The sequence below is a fragment of the Antechinus flavipes genome, chromosome 4 (genome assembly GCF_016432865.1).
Source record: "Antechinus flavipes isolate AdamAnt ecotype Samford, QLD, Australia chromosome 4, AdamAnt_v2, whole genome shotgun sequence".
Classification (NCBI taxonomy): Eukaryota; Metazoa; Chordata; class Mammalia; order Dasyuromorphia; family Dasyuridae; genus Antechinus; species Antechinus flavipes.
In genome coordinates this window covers 81,835,000-81,860,745 of record NC_067401.1, presented here as the reverse complement: position 1 = coordinate 81,860,745, position 25,746 = coordinate 81,835,000, and the positions used below count along the sequence as shown (strand labels likewise).

Sequence of the window (25,746 nt, the reverse complement as noted above, 5' to 3'; positions counted from 1 at the left end):
CTACATTGTCTTCTGCTCTTAAATGCCTTATCTACTTGTCTTTTTACCTCTTATCTCTTAACCCAATTACTCTTCCCAACAAGCTTCTCTACTTCTGCTCACTTTTAGCTAAATAGAAGCCCGAATTTTCATGCTCATGTTGTCCAATACAAATTGCCTCTTATATAAAAAGGGAACAGACCTCTCACTGCAGCAAGGCAATCCATTTATTCTTCCATGATTGATTCCCTATATTCCTGCTCACTTATAATATTCTTAACTTTTCTTCCCTCTTCAAGTCTTTGGCTATCTTTTCACTCTTATTACTTTTTCTATATTCAGCATTCTGGCCAAACTGGTTTTTTCTGACTTACTCATTCACAACATCTCATCTCTTATTTCCATGCAATCATCTGCTCTTTTTGTCTTGATTGTACTTGTTCTTGGTCTGTGCCATATAAAGTGCTCTTCCCTCAAAATTCTATTCAAAGACTGGTTTCTGTATGGGTAGATCCTCTTTGTTCTCTTAGCTGCTGTTTCTTCTTCACAAACTCTGTTATAATTAGTTATTTTTATATTTCTTTTCTTTATATAGAATGCTTTAAAAATTCCAGTGCAATTTTAAACTTATACCTTACAGTTGCATGAAAACATTGGAAATACCTTGTATTTTTTCTGTATACACACATATGTATTATAGTAATATCCTCTACATTTTAGGGAATGGATATTTGACTAACAATATAACCTCCACTAAATAATGAATATGATGGTGGTGAGATTTTTGTTAATTATTTGTGCAGAGAGCTAGAGGGTTGAATATATTCCTATTACTAATATATCAGTAGTGTTAAACTTGTAATTAGAACTATTAGACATGTGACCATGGTCAAGACAATCAGTTGCAGTAGTACGAGCAAGAGATAATTGAAGGCTAAAGCAAGGTAATGACCACATACGTTATGAAAAGTGTCCTGTGAGAGAAATAATATTGTAGAAGTAGATTCAAAAAGACTTGACAATAATTAGATATGGCAAGATGAGGAAGAAGCAAGAATTGTCAACACTGAATTTGAAAATAAGAGAGTATTTTATTCTTTGACATTGTGTCACTAGTGCTTAAACGTAGTAGTTGACATGCAGGAGGTGTTTAATTAATTCTTATTAATTGATTGAATCACAGATAGTCAAATAACTGTAATGCTCTTTGGAATTTCTCTGTTGTCAATCAGAAGATGAATACAACTCCTAAAAAGTTTAAAGCCCATTGCCAAGAAAAGATAGTATTGTCTTTATGGGATCTTATATGTGTGTGTTGTGCATATGTATATGCATACACAAACTTATTTATTACATTAGCCATTATGCATTTATCATTATAATTCACAGTTGAATTATAATTCATTTTATTATTTTATTATTGTTTTAAAATAACTTTGTTCAGTTAAATTACAATTTATTTTATTATCATTTTAAAAAATAAGTAATCAACTAAATTAAATTAATAATTAGTAAATTAAATAAAAAATAAATTAAATGAATAAATAATTTTTGCTACTTTCTAACTATTGAACAGGAAGATAAAATCATAAAATATTATTTTCGGCATTGATCTTTTATGCCCCAACTATATATTTTAAAACAATTACTGGTTAAACCCTATTTTCATAGCTTTCTGAATTGAGATCATTTTAGAACCAGGGGAAAACATCTTTATTGATTCATTAATCAAAATAATTTTGACTCTGTAATGCAATGAATGATTAATCAAATTCATTGTGGTATAGTATTGCTCATTTTACAGTAAAAAAAAAGTGAATCTTAGAATGAGTCATTCAAAGGGATAAAGTTGAAACTAGAATGTGTTCATATATTATAAAGGGCTGAAACTCTGAATAGGTGCACTGGAATCAGATAACCGAGCACTTAAGGCTAATTACCTATTCGACAATACTCTATTAGCATATTCTTGGAAAATGGCCCTTCTCACTATTCTGTACTGGCTTGATCTTTTGGTGTATACAGATAGATAATTGTAGGAGGGATTAGGGGGTGGAGTAAGACAAGCCAGAGTCACTTTGGAGGAGGACAATGAAAAGGGAGGTTGGTGGAGAGCTTGTGGCAGTTTTGTTGATCTCCTTCACTTCTCCCCCAAAGACAAAGGACTTTTGCTGATTCTGACTCTGGCTGATTCTGAGGCCTCCAGGGAGCTAACCCGGACTTCACAATACATGTTTGTTGTATATTTTACGTAGAGTCTGAATCTAGGTTCTCTCTCTCCAAATGCAGTGCCTTTTCAACATTGCATTTCTGTGGATAGATTGTGATTGGCGTCATCAGATGGAATATCTGTTAATGAGATTTCATATTCATTGGAATACTAGAGTATTTGGTCACATTGTAGCTTGGGATTTGATCTTTTTAATTATAGTTATTATGATGCTATTTTTGTATAATTGAATTTATTTTAGAATACATGCCCTTCATATAATTTCAGTTTTTATTAAACTTTAGAGCTATTTAAATCAGACTATTACATTAAAAACATAAAGTATCACAGACTCCTTTCTCTTAATTAAACTCTTTTCTGGATGGTTACTTTGCTTTTCTTTCTCTCTCTACTGTTGTGTCACAACCACTTTCCAAAGTAAATAAAGATTTTTTGGGCGAGTTTTGAAAGGGTACTTCTCTAGCTCTCTTCCTTCATATTAGTTGTATTATGTAAGGAAAAAGAGTAGTGAGCATTATTAGCTGAGAGATTAATAGGCTGCTTTTAGAAATTGTCCATTCAAAAGTAACACTTTTATCTCTCTAGTAGAACATGTTTTATGGAAATTATATATATATATATATATAGATGGAATCTATATATATATATAATTTCCATAAAACATGTTCTATATATATATATATATATATATATATTATATATATATATATATATATGATATATATATATATCATAGAGACTCACAAGAACATGGGGATCATCTCTCTCCTTGTTGGCCATAGTGTTTGGCAATGCCAGTATAAAACTAATGAATTTTAAATAAGTCTTTTAAATTTTTTCTACTTTCAAAATAAATGAGAATAGCTTACATAAGTTTAATCTTTTTATTTTTATTTTTCAAAAAAAAAGGTTGCCTGAAAAATAGTTTTTGGTATGAAAAAGATATCCTTCTTGTACTTTTTAAGACCTAAATTATTGTTTTACTAGCATGATTTTTATCTTTAAAGAAACTTTGATTATAATAAAATCCTCCTATGCTGAATAATTCATTACTGAGATTTTCATTTATTATACTTAATAATTTCCTTTGATAATTCCAAATCTGAAGCTTCCCAATAATTTGTGATATTGATTTATGGCTTAGAAAACAAGGTGGTTTGATCATATAATGAGAACAAAGGAAAAGAGATTTATAGGTCAGATAGTGCATTTGTATTTATGTACATGTAGAGAAAAATATTCTATAAACATTGTGTGGACACTTCATGATGGATTTATGGGAAGGAGAGATGAACAAGAGTTGCACAGAGTTTTCAGGTAGGGTTGAATTAGCATCTGTATTGTTGGAAAGTTAGATCATCGAGTCAATTGCTGTTCTACAATTCATCCAAATTGTTCTTTTACTTAGAAAAGTTGTTGTGGCAACAGCAGAAGCTAAGTAACGTTTCTGAAGAGATGAGTTCATGGAGTTATAGTAACTTGGGCATTTCACTATTTTGCTTTATTCTGAAATAATTAATTTTTTGTAGTGAAATAGATCTTTTAAAAACCAATATTATAATTCAAGATGAGAGAATTAATCTATGTGCTATTTTACTACTGTCCATGAAAAGTCCAAATTTACATTGAAACACATTCTTAATCTTTTTTTTTTGTACCTTTCAATTATGTAGGCAATAATTATCTTGCTTTAAAAAAAAAAAAGTATGATAAATACAGGCTTGACATAGTTTTAAATTTGGTAAGAGTGGTCCAGACATCAGAATGAAAGAAATGTGAGCTAAAGATGGCCATAATTTAACCCAAATACTGATTGTTCTTACTCCCATGCTAATGTAATTTAGAATTGCCATCATTAAATTTATGAAAAGGTATGATACTACTTTTTAATGACCTAGCAATTAAAAAAATATGCAAATGTAGAATTACTGCATCTTTCTTCATCTTCTAAACTAAACTAAAATGTAGAAGCCATGCAAAAAGCTGCTGCTTGTCAGAGGTAGAGGGGAAAATTCTGCTCATACAGATTATTTTTATCCCCTGGTCCATAAGAGTGCAAGGAATATATTACTCTCTTGTTGGAAAAAAGAATGAGTTCAACTGACAAGTAAATTACTGAATGAATTCAGAAATTCTTTAGAAATTAAAAGAAACAGTTAAAGAATAATCTTAAGTGATATTTTATTTTTATTTTTCCCCATCTAAAACTTTAATGCATTTCTTTTTGCAGGGATATTAAGCCTGATAATATTCTGATGGATGTGAATGGTCATATTCGATTAGCGGATTTTGGTTCTTGCTTGAAACTCATGGAAGATGGAACAGTATGTATATTTGGAAAAATGTAGTAGTCTCACATATTTCCATTGAAATTTTTTTTTCTTTACACTTGTGCTTTAGAAATCCTTTCTGGAAACTATTTTATATAACAGAGTTTACCTATGAAGTCATTTTTCTAAATTTTTTTTGTTTTAAATTTAATAGTCATTTTCAGAATAAAACCAACATAATAAGGAATGAAATCAGGTGGGTTAAAAAACTCATAACTTTTGTTCATTAGCCAAAAAATTATATAAATTTAAACAAAATAATTCTTATTTGCTTTTATGCCCTCTTTTTATTATTCATTTTCCTGTGTCTTTGGCAGATTTTATTTCAAATTTTCTTATAGCCATAATCGGTATTTTCTAATTTTGTTTTCTTTAGATTACTGTGGTCTTTCTGTGTTTCTTGCATTTCACATGTTTGTCATTTTTGTGTTAATCCTTAATTCCATCAGGAAGGCAGTATGGCATAGAGATATAGAGCCACCCTCAGAATCAAGAAAGGGGTCAAATCTCACCTTTGTCACAAACTGGCTGCTCTAAGCTAAGTGTCAAATACACTGCATGCAGCTCACCAACATTCCTGAGTTTTATAGAATCTTGAATCAAATTAAAGTATATTCCTATCTAATTTTAATTTATATCTGTATTACTAGAAGAAGAAATATGTAAATATTTATGGTTTTTCTAAGTCAATATGCAGGTCTCAGGGGTCTTGATGAATGTTATAGTGGACCCTATTCCTATTTATTTTTACATCACTGCTACACATGTGTCAATCTGCGTTAATGAAAATATTTTCCTTATCTGGTTGTTCTCTGTACCAAAAAAATTTTGGTCTAGTTCTTGTCCCTATCACGGATACTCAATTTTGTTAATATGCAGAGTTTTCCCAATTGTTTAATATATAACTTAATTTAATTGTGGTTTTTGTATAGATGGGTCTCTTTCTTTTAAAAATACCTTTAGGCTGTGGTCCTAATAATTGAATTATTGGAAAAAAGGCATGCAAATTTAAAGTTCTTATTTTCAAAATTGATTTCCTAAAAGATGACACCAATTTTCACCTTTTAAAGGAGTATAGTAGTTTGCCTTTTTCGTCACATTCCCATATATTGAATTTTGTCATTTTAAATGATCATTGCCATTTTGATGCATGTAAGATAGTAGCCCAGTTCTAATTCTTATTGTATTGATTTCAAGTTTATGCAGTATTTTAGATAATTATTACCAATTAAAATTTTTCCTTCTATAAATGATTGTCTTTTGACTTTTTGTTCATTGAAATATGGATATTATGATAATAAGCTTATATCATGGAATCTAAATTTCAGAAACTGAATAGAATCAATACCTGATCAAAAAACTTCAACATCTCTAATAATGATCACCCAGCATCTTTTTTTTTTTTAATTAAATTTTGGTGAAGGAGAACCCACTCACTCCTGTGCCAGCCCATTTCATTGTACTGCTAATGACTAGGAAATTTTTCCTTACATCTATATATCTATAAATTCTGTCCATTTTTCTTAGTTAAATGTTTGGGGCCAAGTAGAAAAAGTTTAAATTACCCATTGTTCATTTTTCTGTATGTTTAGGGCCAAGTACAAAAAGCTTAATCTATTCATATTAACTATCTAATATTAAAGGTAAATTGTTGGTAATTTGATTTATTTGGCATTAAATCTATAAATAGCATTGACAATTTTTTACTGTGTTGATTCAACCTGTCATTTACATGAGATGGCTCATTACTTATTTATCTCTATGTTAGTGGATTAATGGCCAATTTTTTTTGAAATATCTTGTTGTAATTGACATTTCTTTCTGTTGTATTTTTCATTCTTCCTCATGAAGTCATGTTTCATCCTTTCTCTAGGTTTCTTTATACTTTATGTGTTTATGGTGTAGATCAGGGTTTTTTCTGTTTTATTCTGTCCATTTCTTTTATTAAATTGTTGAATTTATTCATACTTTAAGTCAGAATTGCTAGACAATTCCTCTCTTTATTTGGTCCTAATTTTTTTCAACTAACAATATTTTATTTTTCTTCCTTCCTTTTCTCCCCCACTCCTTTCATGGGAAAGGAAAGACCAAAATCATTATAAAACATGCATAATAAAAGAAAACAAATTCCCATATTGGTTCTATCCAAAAATATATTTCATTCTATATCTCTGGTACTTCTCTTTTTGGAGGTGGGTACCACAGTTCATTATTGGTCCTTTGAAATCATAGTTGGTTATTGTATTGATCAAAGTTCTAAAAGCCTTTTTTTTTAAGTTTGTCATTAGAGTTGTATAAATTATTCTCTTTATTTTGCTCATTTCATTCTTAGTTCATACTTATCGTCCTAATTTTCTCTGAAATTATCACTTGTCATTCCTTAAAACACACCCATATTCCATTACATGTAAATATCATGATTTGGTAAAGCTGTTCCTCAGTTGATAGGTTAGTTTCCCATTTCTTTGCTCTTTCAAAAAGAGCTTTATAAATATTGTTGTACTTTTGAGTCTTTTCCTTCTTTCTTTGCTCTCTTTGGCAAATCCTAGTAGTGGACTCTCATGTCTAAAGGATATTCATAATTTAGTAATTTTAGGGACATAATTCCATATTCATTTCTGGAATAGCAGGAACAATTTTTAATTCCATTAAAAGTGCAGTGTGCCTATTTTTCCACAGCCTTTCTAGCATTCATCATTTTCCTTTTTTGCCAAATTTGTCAATGTAATAGATGTGAGGTAGAATCTCAGAGTTGCTTGAATTTGCATTTTCAGATTATTAGATATAATTTACATGTGGCTGTTGATAGATTAGATTTCTTTTCTTTTCTTTCTTTCTTTCTTTTCTTTTCTTTTTTTTTTTTTTTTTTGAGAGCTAATTTCTTCATAGCCTTTGATCATTTGACATATTGAGAATAGTGTTTTTGGTTATTGGTTTTTTGTTGTTCTCAAGAATGTGAATCTGTTCTTTCTATATCTTGGAAATAAGACCTTTTTTTCCAGAGAAATTTGTTGCCATTTTTTCCTCATTTAACCAATATACTTTTTTTTAAGGGGGAGAATGTTTTTATTGGTCAGACTAACATTAGTTTATTGTTAATCTATTCTGAGGAAATCTCAGCTTTCCTACATTTGAACTTTCCTACCTCTATCCTTTTTTGAAGGTACAAGTTAGATTGTTAATTTTACTTCGTTTTTTTTTTTTTAAATCTTTCTTTTCCATTTTGGTTTCTACACTTTCCCAATCTGGATAAGGAATTAGTTAAAAATCTTTATTTCCTTTTGTCTTTCATTTTATCCCTTATTATGCATAATTACCTTTTGCTTTACTCTTTTCTATGAAATTCTTCTTTGCTTTTTCCTCTTTGTAATTTATTTTCCCTTAAAAATTCTGAATTTTATTTCTTAATTCATGGACTCAATTTTTATTTGTTCTCCTTTCTGTTATTTTCCAGGGCCTAGAATTTCCCAAATTCCAGACATGAATTACCTCTTTTATTCTTTTTTTTTCTGGGGGGAGGGGAGGAATTGATATTGACTTTGTAATTCTTATTCCAGTGTTCTTGCTGTATCTGTCTTGTGAAATTTCAGATCATAAAGACTAAAATATTTGGTAGAAATAGTGTTATGTGGTAGGAGCTTTCTCTTTTCCAAATTCTAAGGCTTGATCCTTAGTCCTGTTCCTACCATCATCAGCTCATTCACATAGTTATATTATCCTATTTCATGTTCTGTCTTCTTTGAAATTATGGATATTTCCTACCTGTGAGGATTTGTGTAGTTCTCTTTGGCTAAGTTATTGCCCAGAAAGATATAATCATTTCTCAGATAAAATGATTTCCTAATGTGCAATTTCATCCTCTCCTCAAATAAAGCTCCCATCACTGTAAGACAGATGTACATTCTCTTCCTTCAAATGTATATTGCTTCTCTCATGGAGATGTCCTTTATTGGAATGATTTCTTCTCAATTTCTGTGTTGAGACTACTCACCCTTCCTTTAAAAACCTTGTCTCATAGTCTTTCCCCTTCACTACTTTTAATCTATTCTGCCATGGATTTTCTTAATTTTTAAGAAACTACAGTTTTGGAAGATGGCAGATTAAGATAAGAAATATCAGGTCCCTGAAATTCCTCTCCAACCAGTGAAAAATATTGCCTCAAAGTGAACTTTAAGCAGCAGAAATAATTAAAAGTGCCTGATAAAGTAGTTGTCCTCCTTCTAAAACAACTTAGGAGAAACTTAGGAAGGACCCCACTATATAAGGAAGAGGCTGGACTAGCTTGAAGTGCAAACCCTTCCAGGCATACTTTTCTGAATCAATAAATAACAAACCCTAGGAACAGGTAAGTAGGCTGTGACCTCTATTTCAGGAACTTAAAAAGTTGTTTAAAAAAAAAAAGTCAGCTATTTCAAGAATAACAAGAATTTTAATCAACAGAATTACCTGAAATCATTTCAGTTAACATCACTAGTGTTTGTTATATAATTCCATTGATTAGACAGATATTCAAATGCATAATGGCTCCTTGGCTAAAAATGCACAAAGGGATTTATAATTCTATCTATCTGAAGAATCCTTAATAACTCATCCATGCTTAAGCATCCAATGTAACTTCTTTTCCCTGTGAAGATGCTTATGTCCAACTCTGTTGTGATGATGGCTCTCTCCAAGAAGATTTAGTATTCTAGAGTTAAATGTTTCAAGGAATCTTTACTAGGAAACATGGCAGACTTAAGACAGGAAGTATCGGACTAACTAAAATTCTCCCTCAAAGAAGATAAAATATCACCTCAAACTCAACTGTTAGCAACAGAAATTATCTAAGACAAGGGCAGAAGACGCCAGAAAAGCCTTGGCCTGCAGGGCCCTTGGTCTGGCCCCTGGTCTGGCCCCTTAAAGCACAAAACTCCTCCAGGCAGACTGACCTAAATTCACTTACAACAAACCCTGGAGGCAGCTGGGATTCAGGAACTTGCACCTCATGGTCAGTGTGGAGATCGGATAGCTGAGCTGGGAAAGACAGAAGGACCCTCCCCTATTGTGGGACACTAGGCCCAGTTGGGCCAACCAGACTCAATCACATGCTGCAGCTAGGTGAGGATTAATTCATGAGTATGGGAGCAGAGTGCAGAGATCCTGCTGGCTGTGGGTATTAGCAGGGGAGTGGAGTCCCTGTTTGGGTTCCAGGGTAGAGGAATGAGCTGAAGTTTGCAGCATGAAAGGGATTGCAGGGAGCAAGAACATTTGCAGTGACAAGGTGATTGGGGGGCCCAGCCTTGGTTCAGGGGCAGAGAAGAATACCTGAAGTAGAGCCCCTAGACAGATCTTAGAAAACAGAATGAATCACCTGAAACCTGAGGCTTCACCACCCCACCCCCCAGTCTTAGAACTAGAATTGATTAGACTATCAAGCCACCAAAATAAATAACAAAAGTAAGCACGAGAAAAAGAACTCTACCAAAAATAGTTACTATAAGGGATAGAGGAGATCTAGGTTCATATTCAGAAAAAGAGAATGAAGTTTAAAAAAGCCACCCCTACTTCAAAGAAAAATGTTAAACGGTGACAAGTCCAAAAAGAGTTCTTGGAAGAGCTCAAAAAGGACTTTAATTTTAAAAACCAAATAAGAAAGGTTGAGGAAAAATTAGGAAGAAAAGAAATTAAAACCAAGGCATGAAAACCAAGAAAGTTATGAAAAGAAAGCCAGGCAATTGGAAAAAAAGAGATCTTAAAAACTCAAGAAAGAAATAAATCCTTAAAAACTAGCACTTGGCAAGGGGAAACTAATGATGTCACAAGACACCAAAAAATAATAAAACTTAAAAGAATGAAAAAATAGAAGAGAATATGAAACATCTCATTAGAAAAAAGAACTGCTCTGTAGACCAGATCAAGGAAAGGATAATATTAAGAATTGTTGGACGACCTGAAAGTTTTGGTTAAAATTAAGGCTACATAAGATGTCACAAAAAATCATTAAGGAAAATTGCTCTGAAATTCTACAATGAGAGGGTAAAATAGAAATGGGGAAAATCCATCTATCACCACCATAAAAGAGACATCACAGGAACATCAAAGCCAAGTTTTGAAGCTTTTGAGGAGAAAATGCTACAAGCAGTAAGAAAGCAAACAAAGAGACAATTTAAATACTGTTGAGCTATGTCAGGATAACACAAGATCTGATAGGTTCTATGTTAAAAGACCAAAAGGCTTGGAATATTATATTTTGAAGAGCAAAGAAGCTGGGTTTGTGACCAAGAATAACTTACCCAGCAAAGCAGAATAGTATAATCCTGAATGGAAAGAAAAAGGACATTTAATGAACTGAAAGACTTTCAGATATTTGTAATAAAAAGACCAGAACTCAGTGGAAAATCTGACTTATACGATCCAGGAGAAATAGAAGGTAAACATGAAAGACAATTAGGAAAAATTCAATAAGGTCAAACTGTTTACTTCTTATATGGGGAAATGCTATCCTCACTCTTAAGAATGTTATTACTTGGGTAATTTGAAAGAGCATACATAGATAGAAGGCTTGAGGTTGAGCTGAATATGATGGACTGCTTCTAAAAAGTAAAATTGGGTGTGTTGGGGGGGGGGCGTAAAATGAAACAGTTATCTCATACAAAAGAGGCATGAATGGAAGAAATGTTATAGTGAAAGCAGGTGAGAGTGGAGGGCTGGTAGTGCTGGAACCTTATTTTCACTGGAACTGGGAAGAATAGCATACATCTAGAAGGGGACAAAAATCTTTTAAATGTATAAAGAAATAGGAGAGCAAGGGGACAGGATAAGATAGAGATTCTTTGAAAAGGTGAGTATTAGGGAGATCTTGGTTAGAGGAAAAGTTTTAGAGGGTGAGAAGAATAATAGGATGAGAGGGAAAATGGGATGAAGGGAGGTACGACATGGTTGTCATGATTTTGAAGTGAATGGGAGAATGGAAACTAAGAGTAGAATGGATTAAAATTCCCAATCTGACATTTTTTTTGTTTACAAGAAACACGTTTGAAACTGAGAGATATCCCCATAGAGTTAAAATATCGGTCTGAAGTAGAATTTATTCTGCTTCAGTTGCGGTTTAAAAAAAAAAAAAAAGGAGGGCTAGCAATCATTTTCTCTTCAAAGATAACATGGATTTAATTAAAAGAGAGAAATGAGGAAACCACATTATAATAAAAAGTGCCATAGAAAATAAAGTAATAACACTACTAAAAATATGCATCAAATGCTATAAACAGTATCTAAATTTTTAAAGGAAATATTAAGTGAATTATAAGTGGAAGTACTAATACTTTAATAATGAGGATTTTAACCTTCTCCTCTCAGAATTAGATGAATCTAGCCAAGAAATTAATGACAAAAGTTAAGATGGTGAATAGAATCTCAGATAAACTACATATGATAGGTATCTAGAGAGAACTGAATGGGAATAGAAAGGAATGTACCATGTTCTTAGCACCTAAACATCGTACTTTACAAAACTGACTGTAAATGCAGAAAAGCAGAAAAATTAAATGCATATTTTTCAGATCACAATGTAGTAAAACTTACATTAATTGGAATGTAACACAGATCAAAAATTAAACAATAGAATCTTTAAGAATGAGTAGGTTAAGAAATAAATCCTAGAAACAATCATTAATTTATTGAAAAGAACTGACAATAATGATACAATATATAAACATTTATAGGATACAGCAAAAGCAGTAATTAGAGGGAAATATATATTATCTAACTGCTTACATAAAAAAGAAAAAGAGTAGCCCAATGAATTGGATATCCAAATTAAAACACACACACATACACACACACAAATGATTTTAAAATCCCCAATTTAACACTTACTTAGAAATCTTAAAAGTGAAAAATGAGATTAATAAAACTGAGTATAAGAAAAACATTGGAATAATAAATAAAACTGAGAGTGGGTTTTATGGGAGGAAAAAGAGCCCAACAAAACAGATAAATCATTGGTTAATATTTTTTAAAAAGAGAAAAGAAAAGCAAATCACTAATATTAAAAATGAAATGGATGAATATACCCTCACAGAAGATAAAAAAGCAATCATAAGGAGTTATTTCCTCTAATAATGTGCCTATAAATTCAACAATTTAAGTGAAATGGGAGAATATTTAGAAAAATATAGATAGTCTACATTAACAGAAAAGGACAAGCTATTTAAGTAAATTCATTTTAGAAAAGAAACTGAAAAGGGTATAAATGAGCTTCTAAGAAAAAAAGCATCTGAACCAGTTAGATTTACAGGTGAATTCTACCAAACTTTTCAAGATCAGCAAATTCCAATATTAAATAATTAGGAATAAAAGGCAAGGATAAGAGTCTTACTTACCAAACTTCTTTTATTACTTAAAGTTGAAAGAACAAAAGCAGAAAAGAAAAATGTATAGACTAATATATTAATGAATCGATTGATGCAAAAATTCTAAATGAAATACTTGCTATGAGATAATAGTATATTACAAAGATTATACAGTTTTTCAAAGTAGGATTTATACTAGGAAAAAGACCTATGAAGGAAGATGCTATTGTAATGCCAGAGGAATTTAGGCAAGATAGAGATTAGAGAGTATTTAATATTTTATTTAAAAGAGAGAGATTTTTTGGCACCAAATGGATCCATGGTTTGGTCCCAGGGCTGAATGAGACTATCGTCTCCAAGAATCCAGGAAACAATATGAGTTCTTAATGACCTATATACACATGGCTCAGATTTGGGGTAGATTGAAGCAGCGGCAGAGTCAGGGTGCTGAAAGCAGGACTCTGATAATCCAATTCTGACAGGGTGGGGTGAGCCTCTAGAGATGAGGATGACATAATGGGGGGGCACTTTGGAGATGGGGAGAGACATCTTGATAAGATGTTATCTGATATTCTGATAGATAGGATTGGGGAGAGGCATTCTGGTATTCAGATATTCTGAGAATTAAGAGGGAGGGGTGATTGCAGGAACAATTAGATCACAATTCAAGGAAACTGAGTCAGGATAATTAGGGAAACTGAGCCAGGACAATAAAAGAGAACTGTGGCATAATATTCCACACTTTCTCTCTTCTGAATATTCAAATCATAGAATTACCTTCCTCCGGAAGGTCTTAGCACCATAATTTTGACCAACCCTATGTAAATCAGTTAAACCAAAATAAAACTAGAAAAATGCAAGGACTTATGGCAAGGACCAGTCTCTCCCATAAAACCCCAGATTTATTAGCATAAAAACAGCATTCCTCATTTAGGAAGGGACTCCAAAGGAAGGAAAAGTGAGGCCTGGAGTAGCTCTCTCTATAGAACAGGAGCTGCTGCTACTAGGATCCAGATTTCTGAGCAAATTTTGCAATTAGACCAAGGCAGGTAACCCTGAACTATTAGAGACCTGATACCAAATTACAAGGTCCTTTGAGAATGCTAAAATACTAATTAAGGAACTGGGGTAACAGGAGTGGAGAAACAGATCAGAGAGACTGCTAGTCCCCAGATAGGTGTCTGATTTCTGGTTGTTTCTAAAAAATAATGCCCAAAACTGAGTGTGCCAGGGCAATTCCAGCAGAATAAGGGATTTCATAGTTAAAACATAACCAGCAAATCATAGTTCAGTAAATTTTAAGCAAGGAATAAAAACAAAAAGGATTGTGTAAAGAATTCCCAACTCCATCTGAACTAATGAGATAGGGGGTGGGACAGAAGTGCCTAAGAAAAATATATCAGTTTCCCCAATTTCCTAACCAGTTTCTTCCTCCCTTTTTTTCTCCCAGAATTATCAAATAACCATTCCACATATAAATCCCGAGTGAATCAAAATTCCTATACATAACAGATTAGTACAGTAAGTTTCTTAAAAATCCCTCAAACATACAGCAATAGTTACACAGTTTTACCAAATCCCAGTTTTAACATATTAAACAGTTTTAACACAGTAATACAGTTAAAATTTTAACAATAATTCAACCACTTTCTCACTCCCCTATGTCAGTCCAAATTACATTAGGAGCAGTGTCTCTCAAAAACTGCCTCATGCTGAGGATGTATTCTACCTATATCCTACCCGTGCAAATAGGCATTGGGAGGAGATAGATAGATATAGATGGACAGGAAGAGATGGTTTGAGAGAAGGAGGAAGAGAGGAAAATGGCTTTCCTAAAATAGGGAAGAAAAAGGCACAAACCCCTAGTGAATTTACTGTTTGCCATGGAAAATGAGATACCCCATGATGCCTAAGCTAGGCTAGCCCAATCCAAGCCAAGTCTGAATTTTAAACTACTTCAAGGAAAAGCCCAATTGCCAGTTTAAAAATCATACAAATTATCACAAGCAAATTTTATACTAAGTACAGTTGCAATTGAAATAACCAATTCTCAAATTTCTTAATCATTGTTCTTAAAATTTTAGCAGAGCTCCTAACCAACAGAACAGACAAACAAGTCACACAGAACACCTAGACATAGACCGTGCAGTTACATCATCAAACAAAACATTTAACACACAGACCAGCGGCTATCTGGAAACCTTAGAACAGGGGTCCTCAAACTTTTTAAATAGGGGGCCAGTTCACTGTCCCTCAGACTGTTGAAGAGCCGGACTATAGTAAAAACAAAAACTATGAACAAATTCCTATGCACACTGCATATATTTTGAAGTGAAGAAACAAAACGGGAACAAATACAGTGTTTAAAAATGAAGTAAAGTTAAATCAACAAACTTACCAGTATTTCATTGGGAACTATGGGCCTGCTTTTTGGCTAATGAGATGGTCAATGTGTGGTTCCATGTTTGTCACTGCTAGTCGTAACAAGTGATGCAAGTGTGCATCTGTTAGTCTTGATGTGGTTGTAGATTTCAAATGTTTCATTCTAGAAAAAGTCTGTTCACAGACATAAGTGCTGTCAAAGTTGGTGGCCATTTTGAGTGCATGGTTCCTGAGATGAGGATATGTCTCAGAGGGGAGAGATGCATAGAAATTATGAAGGCTGCTTGACTTAAATGCGTCTTTCAGAGTCACAATTCTGCAGTTCATCCAGTTCCATTTGGTAAACTGTATCCACATTTTCAATGTCAGTAGAAAATGGGTTATGGAAAAGCTGTAGGTCCTGTTCAGGGAGATGAAGCTCTTTAAATCTAAATTGAAACTCCTTTTGCAATTTTTCCAGTGAATCCACACATGTTTTGTTTGGTAATGCAATCAGCAGTTTTTCCGCTAATAGATTTTGAGTTGTAGGGAGATGGCAGAAGTTTTCCTCTTTCACTTGTTTGATGAGGAGGCCTAATGTTACTTCAAATGCTTTGACATGTGATTGCATATCACAGATGAGCTTTCCCTTTCTTTGAAGTTGCACATTGAAATTGTTGAGTAGCTCTGTCACATCTGTCAGAAAGGCAAGGTGCCATTTCCATTCTGCATCATTGAGCTCTGGTTCTTCTTTGTTTTTTGAAAGCAGAAAAGTTGTAATCGGTGGAAGTAAGTCGTAGAAACATTTCAAAACTCTCCCTTGACTCAGCCAATGGACTTCTGTGTGATATAGAACATCTTCATACTCAACATTTAGCTCAGACAGAAATTCCTGAAATTGTCTATGATTTAGTGCATTAGCTCTAATGAAGTTAACACAAAATACCACAATTTTCATAACAGAGTCCCACGACAGTGATTTACTACACAGCGCTTGTTGGTGGATGAGGCAGTGTATGGGTTTTGGATGAGAATGGTTATGTTTGTCCATCTCTTGGTTAATGCGAGCAATTACTCCTTTCTTAGACCCCACCATGCTAGGGGCACCATCAGTTATCATGCTGGCTAGGTTAGCCCAGTCCAGCACCGGACCATTCCTAGTTTGGCAAACCTTTTCATAAATATTCTCTCCTGTAGTTGTTCCTTTGATGCTTTGCAGTGTAGCAAGCTCTTCTATTACTTCAAAATAATCATTCGTCCCACGAATAAAAATTAAAAGTGCAGAATCACAAACATCATTGCTTTCATCGAGTGCCAAGGAAAAATATGAAATTTTTTTTTATGGAGTTTTGCAAATGCTGATGCAGATTGTCTCCCAGTTCTTCAATCCTCCGTGTAATTGTAGTTCCTGAAAGACTCACTGTACTAAATAAATTGGCCTTCTCTGGACACATCTCTTTGGCAACAGAAAGAAGGCATTCTTTAACAAATTCTCCCTCCACAAATGGTCTGCCAGTGCGTGCTATTAGCTTGGCAACTTGAAAACTTGCTCGCAGTGATGAAATATTTAGCTGCTTCTGCTTCACAGAAGTATTTTGCTGAGTAGTCAATGTATTTTTCAGTTTTAATATTTTATCTTTTCTCACTTCTCCAACCAAACAATCATATTTATCTTTATGTTGAGTTTCATAGTGTCGACGCAAATTATATTCTTTGAACACAGAATATAGTGTCTGGCATATCAGACATACAGCTCTTTCCTTCTACTGCATGAAAAAGTGATCATAAGTCCACTGTTCTCTGAATATCCTACACTCTGAGTCCATTTTTCTTTTTCTTGACATCATTATTTCCTAGGGATTCCAAATTGCTATTAGTAAAATACCAATATATATACCGTATATACTCGAGTATAAGCCGAGTTTTTCTGCCCAATTTTTGGGCAGAAAATCCCCTCCTCGGCTTATACTCGAGTCACTAGATAAAACATGTGTAAATATCCCTTTGAATGCCCCCCTGCTGTGTAGTATACAGCGTGAGAGCTGACTGTGATACTACAGGGCCGGCCGTTGCTACGGTGATGCGACTGTTCCTGTTGTATCACAGTCGGTAACCGGACTGTATACTAATGCTGGCAACCGCTCTACATACGTATACCGGCACCCGCTTTCCTCCTCTGTGGGCACCGGTGCGCTACCTAAACCTACTGATATAATAAGTTTTCCCAGATTTGGGGGTTAAAATTAGGGGCCTCGGCTTATATTCGGGTCGGCTTATACTCGAGTATATACTATATATATATATATATATATATATATATGTGTGTGTGTGTGTGTGTGTGTGTGTGTGTGTGTGTGTGTGTGTGTGTACAGCGCTACAAAAACAACATACCAGCAATAACTTTGCCCACACAGAGACATACAGATTGTAGTGCCCAACTTCCTCCAAGCTGCCTCTGCGCTGACGCCTCCGTTTCCCACACTCTCTCTCCTGCTCTTTGAGCTCCCGCTTCCTTCCTTCACTGCTGCAGTGAATCCCCCTGCAGTGGCCGTGACATGTGCAGCATGCACTGTACATCCCCCGCAACTGTCTGTTGTGGTGGCTGCCGTTACTGTACAAGGCTGCAGGCCGTCAGTTCTCCATCTTCTGCATCTCTCTCCCTTCTCCATCACACAATCCCGCCTGGGAACTCACCTCATCTTGGTATCGCCTCACACTCTGTCTCCGCCACCTCAGCTCAGAGCCAGAAGGGTGTGGTGCTAACGCGAGTTTAGGTCTGAATGTCACTTCCGGTCTGATTTTGCCATAACCTGGTGGGCCGCATAAATGTCCTCAGTGGCCACATCTGGCCCGAGGGCCGTAGTTTGAGGACCCCTGTCTTAGAATAGCCCTGAGGGAAGTTGTCAGCTCAAGATTCTTTCCTCCCAGAATCCTAACGGAGCTTTTTTTTTCCCCCCAAGCCCTAGATTGTTGCATTTTTCTGCCTTCACAGAGAATGCCCAGATTAAAACCAGATAGTACCCAAAGGTGCTCAGAACTTTGGCACTTCCCAGAATTGTATGGCTTGTCAGCTCAACTTTTTCTGGGAACCAGATTTGCTAGCAATCAGACCAAACAGAAAACTTACCTTGCAGGGGTTTGGAACCAGATTCACCCTTAGCCAAATGGAAGTGTTCACTGTCAAGCATCAGGCACAGTTGTGCCTGAAAACTGCTCTTTCCCAGAGGCTCTGGAAAAAATCCAGAGGGCCGGCCTCTCCAAGCAAAGAACCCAGATCCCCAGCTGCCTTGAGGCCCACGGCGGAGACCCAAAGGTCTTTTATCTCTAATCCTGCTCATTTTCTAATATCTAGGTGGGAAGCCTCTAAAATGTAATTCCGGAGAAACTGGGGCAAGAGAGATTAGAGTATTTAATAATTTATTTGAAAAAGAGACATTTACTGGGACCAAATGGATCCATGGTTTGGTCCCAGGGCTGAATGAGACTCGTCTCCAAGAATCCAGCAAACAATGTGGGATCTCAATGACATATATACTAGTGGCTCAGACTTGGGAGGTAGACTGAGGCAGGGAAAAGTCACAGTGCTGAGAGCAGGAATGAGAAGCTGATAATCCGGTTCCAACAGGGTGAGGAGAACCTCTGGAGGTGGGGATGACATTATGGGGGGAGGGGGAGAGGCACCTCTGAGATGAGGAGAGGCATCTTGATAAGATGGTATCTGATATTCTGATAGATTGGATTGGGGAAAGGCATTCTGGTATTCAAATATTCTGATGATTAAGAGGGAGGGGTAGTTGCAGGAATGACCAGAACAATTAAGTCACAATTCAGGGAAACTGAGGCAGGACAATTTAGGAAACAGGATAATTAGGGAAACTGAGGACAATAAAAGAGAACTGTGTAATAACACTATATGCATTCAGAAAAAGAACTAATAAATAAAATGTATGCATCCTGGTTTTACATTTATCTACATATTTGTATCAAATGGTAGTCTTTTGTTGAGGGGATTGGGAAGACATTGAGAAGAAAAAATGCACAGTACTAATAAAAAAAAAAAAGAAACTTTAAAGGAAGCACTGCAAAGCAGAGTAGCTTTGACAATGGTGGGTAATATTTATTATTATTATTTTTTTTAACAAAGCCGCATGATATGGAGATTTAGGTTTTTTATTGAATCTTTTTTGCTGTGCTATGTACTTGGAAATGTTTTCATTTAAGTTCAAAATTGAATAAAAATGACAATAATTTTAAATTATAAAAATAAAGGAGAAGTTAAAAAAACTAATGTTTTCATTATTCATTTATGAATTTGTTATGGATAGATTAGTTACTCCATTCTCTCACTCCTTCACATCTCCATTCTTGTAACTTCCCATTCTATTATTTCTTTCTACAAGATTTATTTATTTACCTGGGAGGGCATAGGGTATTTATACAACTCTTCTACCTTCCCTTTCCTGATTTTTGCAATTCTGCTAAATCTTTAGGCCTTAAAATTCTTTTTTTTCTTTGATCTTCCCTTTTTTTCTTTTAGCAAATATATGAATCCTTCTGCTTTAAAAAATAATCTATAAGCTTGAGAGAATTGATTTTTATAATTAATTCCTTTTTTTGTTAATTCTACTACTCTGTTTCTGAACCTTCCTATAGGTATTGTTTTGCTCTGTTAGAATTTGGGCTCCTTGGAACAAAGATTTTCTCTCTTTTCTGCTTTTATCCTCAGTCTTTATTTATAGTGCTATGCATTTAATTAGCACCTACTACTAATAGCTTTTTATTCATTTTGAGTTGTAAATTAAGCTTTCATCCTCTTTGTAATAAATTCCATTCCATTCTCTCCTGTCATTTCTCACTAATGCAAAACAATTTTGACTGATTTTAATGGCATTTAAATATTTGAAGTTTTTTTTTCTTAATCCTTGTACAATTTGTTGATTGTTTTATTATTGCTCTGCCTGATTTTGACATGGATCTGACCTTTCTTTCTATAAGATACATAAGATACATTACTGGAAAGACCTTCATTATTGACCAACAACTGATTGAGTCTGTTTTTTGATGACCAAGTATGGAGATGTATGTTCACCACTAAGCTGACTTTTGGGCTTTGTCCTTTTATTGTTCAGTTGGTGATGAATTTTTTTGGCCATGACCAATTATGAAAAAAAAAAGAAAAAAATTTAAATGGTTTTCTTTCCTTTGCAACCTTACTTTCAGTTTTGTAATGATAGTGATAAGATTGTGGGGAACAGGACCATGCATACGTAGGATAACTATTTTTAAATTCTATGTAAACTTTATTTTGATGACTGATCATCTGATCAGACCAAGACTCCAAGACCAAGGAGTGTAAATGTTCTCTTAAACTCAGTTATATCAATCTTAGAATTTTTGCTATTTAAAAAGAACCAAACAAATAAAAACCAGAAAAAAATAGGAACTTATATTCTTCAAGGGGTATATATGAATTAAGAGGTTTGTAGAGTAGGTTTTATTGCATGCCCAGAGACAAGAAGAAGAAACATTATTTTGAGGAATATTTGGTCAACATTACTTATTGCAGTACTAATGATAAGTATTTTCAAAAGACTACCCTGAAAGTAATTATAGTTTATGCATTAACATTGTTTGGTGACAATGAAGAGAGAGAAATTACTTGAAAAATAATTGCCAAGATTGAAAATTGAATTACCATGTAATCTGATACTTAATGACATTGGAATGCCGGAGAAACTGAGGCAAGATAGAGATTAGAGAGTTTTTAATATTTTATTTGAAAGGGAGAAATTTACTGGGACCAAATGTTTTGGTCCCAGGGCTGAATGAAATTATTGTCTCCAAGAATCCAGCAACTAAACTGAGTTCTCAATGATCTACCTACACACACACACACACACACACACACACACACACACACACACACACACATACACACACATATATACATACATATATATGTGGTTCACCTACAGGGGTAGACTGAGGCAGGGACACAGTCAGAGCACTGAGCACAAGAATGGGAGGTTCTGACAGAGTGGGGGGAGGCACTGGATATTTTGATAAATTGGGATTATAGAATGGGGAGAGGCACCGGACATTCTGATGATGTCTAAAACAGAAGGTCTTTTTCCTTATCTGGATCATGTTATTAGGAGGGAGGAGTGGTGTTGCAGGATTGACCAGAACAATTAGTAACTGTGGCAGAACAATTCAGGGAAACTGAGGCAGGACAATTAGGAAACTGAGTCAGGACAATAAAAGGGAACTGTGGCACAACATTACCTGCAAAAAGTAAAAAAATAAAATTTATTTTTTAAAGTGTTTTGCAAACTTTATCTTTTTCTTTTAAAAAATATTTAATATTTTTCGTTACATTCAAAACAATTTTTTACATTTGTTTTTAAGTCAAGTTGTGAAAGAAAATGTAACTCTCCCACCCTAATGAAAAGAAATTAAGTTAAATATAAGTTAAAATTAAGAAAAAAATAAGTTAAAAATAAAAAGTGAGATAGAGAAATAGAGTATGCTTCAATATATATTCAAACTCAATCAGTTCCTTCTGTGGGTATAAATAGTATTTTTCATCTGATAAGTCCTTCACAGTAGTTGTGAATGATTTTACTACTGAGAATAACAAAGTCATTTTCAGTTGGTCCTCCCAGGACATTGCTATTACTTTGTATATAGTATGTTTCACTTTGTTCATAATGGACTTTCCAGGAGTAAAATAAAATTTTTTAAAATTCTAAACTATTCCATTTTATCAACTTGTCTGAAAATTCCTTAATTCCTGTAGTTTTTCCGTTTTATCAAAATAATAGCTAAGATTTCCATAAACAATTGCTGGGGATTCATTCTGTTTGTATTCACTAAAGCAGTAGTTCTTAAAAGTAGTAGCTGATAGTAGCTGAGATCCTTTCAGGTGGTCTTGAAAAAAAACCAACACTATTTTATTATACTGGTGAGGGCAGGGTAACTGAAGGAGAGGTGTGGCAGGAATGGGAGATGGTTTCCTTGTTCTCCAAGGCTTCAGCTCACAGAGAAGGAAATTCACTAAACTCAAAGGCTGTGATAAAAAGCTTTTATTGTTAAAGAAGTGCCAAGAGAAAGACTTCCTTGGTGGGCAATAGTGTTCTCAAGAGAGAAGGGATTTGCAAAGAGACATTTTCTGAAGACCTATTTTATGCATGAGTCTAAGAATTGACATTCTGTATGCAAGACCATTTGAGTCTGTATATGAAAGGAGATATTTTCTGAAGATTCATCTTCCTCTCTCCAGAGGATATAAGACCATTTGAGTTTGTATATGAAAAGAGACATTTTCTGAAGACTCATCTTCCTGTCTCCACAGGATGTAAGACCATTTGAGTTTGCATAACTTTTTGTTGGTGATTTTACATAACTTTACAGGGCTGTCTCAGGTCAAACAGAGTTTTATTCTCATAATACTACTAAAACACTTAAGTTTCTAATATAGTAAATGATAGGTACAATCCATATAAGCCAAAAGTTACTTGAGTGTTCTTAATTTTTTAGAATCTAAAAGGATCTTGAGATCAAAACGTTTCTCAACTGCTATTGTTATGCCACAGTTCTCAGTTTCCATAATTATTCTGACCCAGTCCTGACACAGTTTCCCTGCTTCTCAAAGCTCAGTCCTGCAAAACCTTCCCTCCCTCTTTATCGGAATATTTATAAGGATAAAAGATCTCATATTTTAGAATATCAGAATGCCTCTCTCCATCCCAAGCTATTGGTATGTCAGATACCATCTTATCAAGATGCCTCTCCCCATGTCTGGGGTGCCTCCCCTTGATTATGTCATCTCGTTTCCGGAAGCTCACCCCACTCTGTCAGAGTTCCATCTGGCTCTCAGCACCCTGATTCCAGCCCTACCTCAGTCTATCCCCTGAGTCTGAGCCATGTGTATATAGGTCATTGAAAACTCTCATTTGCTGGATTCTTGGAGGCAAGAGTTTGATCCCTCCAATTGACTTACTCGCCAATAAATTAAATTATAACTCTCTAACCTCTATCTCACCTCACTTTCGCCTGCATTATACTATCCTAGATTGAGAGTTGTGAGCTGATAAGACAAATAAGAATTGGTTGAACAGATTAGACCTTTGAACCAAATCTAGTAATATGCATTAAAATATATCAGTATACAGTTATATATATGAATTTTGTAAAAGCCACTTGAAAAATACAAGATTGATGAAATATACCTAGAAAGCAATTTACCTGGAAAAAAATCTGGACCTTTTAATGGGCTGCGAATTCCTGAATCTAACAGTATGATTGACAACTATAAAACATTGTAAATATTACCCTTAAGAATGGGTGTGGCCTCTCCCAGAGGCCAGGAGGGTTTGAGACTCTAGATCACCCTTCCCCTAAAGGGGACACAGTTTACATGGGGCCTTTCTAACCCTTACTCCCAAATGATCTCAGTTTATATCAGTTTGTCCTCTCATTTTTTATTGTATTCAACTATGGACACCACGTTTGGAGAAAGGATTTTTATTATCCAGAGACTATCCAAAGAAATTCAGCCAATTTGATGATTGGCATTTACATTATGGCATTAGAGGATTATTGAAGAAACTTGGGTTCTTTAACCTGAAACAGAGAAAAACTAGGGGATGATGATATCTGCATTCAAGTATTTGAAGAGCAGTCAAATGAAAGGGAAATTAGACTTCAGAGAGTAAGAACAAAGTAGAAACAGAAGTTTCAGAGAAGCAAACTTAAATAAAGTAAAGAAACATCTCTTAACCAAGATCTTCAGTGCAAGGTTGCCTCAGGAGGAAGGGTTTCCCTTTCAGTAAATATCTTCAGGCAAAGGCTTGATGGATATTGAATTGTTAAAACCTTTTTTGTACAAATTAGGCTGGACAGTCCTGTAAATTTTTATGATCCTTTAGTCTGATGGGGCTTTTAATCAAAATAATTATCAGGTTTTTTTTTTTTTTTCCTCATGAGTTGTGTACATATGCATGTGTGTGTTGTTTTTAAATGTCTTTTTTTTTTTAAACTGAACTGGAACTATAAAAGTAGGTCAGTACTTTTAGTGTAATTTATATACAATCTTAGAGCCAGTACATATTAGTAATCTTTTAGGTTGTACAACTAATATACATGCTAGAGTAGAGCTTAATTTACGTCCACATTAGTAACTTCTCTGTCATGCCGTACTACTTCATTTTTGTGACTACTAACTCTTTCATATTTGATCTTTCACTTTTTTTCCAACTAATTCTCTTAAAATTTTTATAGTTCTTCTTCTCAAGAAATGAACAAATTGGATTGACCAGTATTTATGAATAAATGTTTTTTTTGTCTCTTCCTTTTTGGTATATGGCTGTGGCAATCAAGTTCAGATTATTTCCATAGAGTGTGTCTAATTACATGTCAGTTTTTTTTTAATTTTAAATAAATATTATAAAAGCTGAAGCATTGTTAGAGAGAGAGTAGATTTTATAAAAGTAAATCCAGTTAATTAGGGGTAAAAGTAACATCTAAGAAGGGTAAAGGATAAAGAAGATTTCTATAAAATGGGACTTTTTAAGTTTAGCTTTAAAAATGAAGTCATTTATTTTAATACCAAAAAATTTGTTTGGTGGCATATAGGTAGTGATTTTATCATGTCTTTTGCATTATAGCAAAGGTTAATAGCTACCAAAGGATAGAGAACATAGTTTTCAAATGCAGGAGTTTTAATAATTTCTACATCATGCCTAAGACAAACAAATATTTTCTCCCCATTCTAACAAAAGTCTTATACTTGTGAATTAGTTTTGACCAAGGATACTTCCTATACTTATCTATGGTAGTATTATATAAAGAATGTTTTTATTGGAACCATAACTTCCCTGTTTTCTAATAATTTAATTCCATACTTGAGTACTTTGAAGAGTCCTAATTTCATCAGTGGGAAGATTTCTTAGTTTACTAAAAATGTTTATTTTTACAGGTTCAGTCATCTGTGGCTGTTGGAACCCCAGACTATATCTCTCCAGAAATCCTTCAAGCCATGGAAGATGGGAAAGGAAAGTATGGACCAGAGTGTGACTGGTGGTCTTTGGGTGTCTGCATGTATGAGATGCTCTACGGAGAAACACCATTTTATGCAGAATCTCTGGTGGAAACATATGGGAAAATCATGAACCACAAAGTTAGTATTTTTAAATCTTTTTTAAAACTTGAAATATAACTGTTATCTAAAAATATGAATATTTTTCCAGAAAAGTGACTTCTTTAAAGTTTTTTCAAGTCATAACTTTTTATACTTGTGATTTTAGTGATAAGCTTGTTGTTGCTCAAGACTTCATTTTTTTTTTAACCCCTTTTCTTTACTCTGTTCTTTGGATATTCTAACATTTGTGGGTTTATCATCATTTCTCAGCACATGCTTGTGAGCCCTATATTCCTAAACCTCTCTTGTTTATGAACTTTAGATTTTTATATATACTTGTTGGCATAATATTTCTATCAGAATATCCCATTAGAA

General features: G+C 34.1%; 1 protein-coding gene across 13 annotated transcripts in view; it reads left to right on the top strand.

The window, feature by feature from the left end:
* CDC42BPA (CDC42 binding protein kinase alpha) overlaps window positions 1-25,746 on the top strand; it is a 347,897-nt gene that overhangs the window by 172,535 nt on the left and 149,616 nt on the right. For all 13 annotated transcript variants that reach the window (XM_051993437.1, XM_051993436.1, XM_051993439.1 and 10 more), the window contains exons 6-7: window positions 4,440-4,533; window positions 25,210-25,410. In XM_051993437.1, the coding sequence (XP_051849397.1) occupies window positions 4,440-4,533; window positions 25,210-25,410 (295 nt within the window). The remainder of the gene's footprint in view (window positions 1-4,439; window positions 4,534-25,209; window positions 25,411-25,746) is intronic.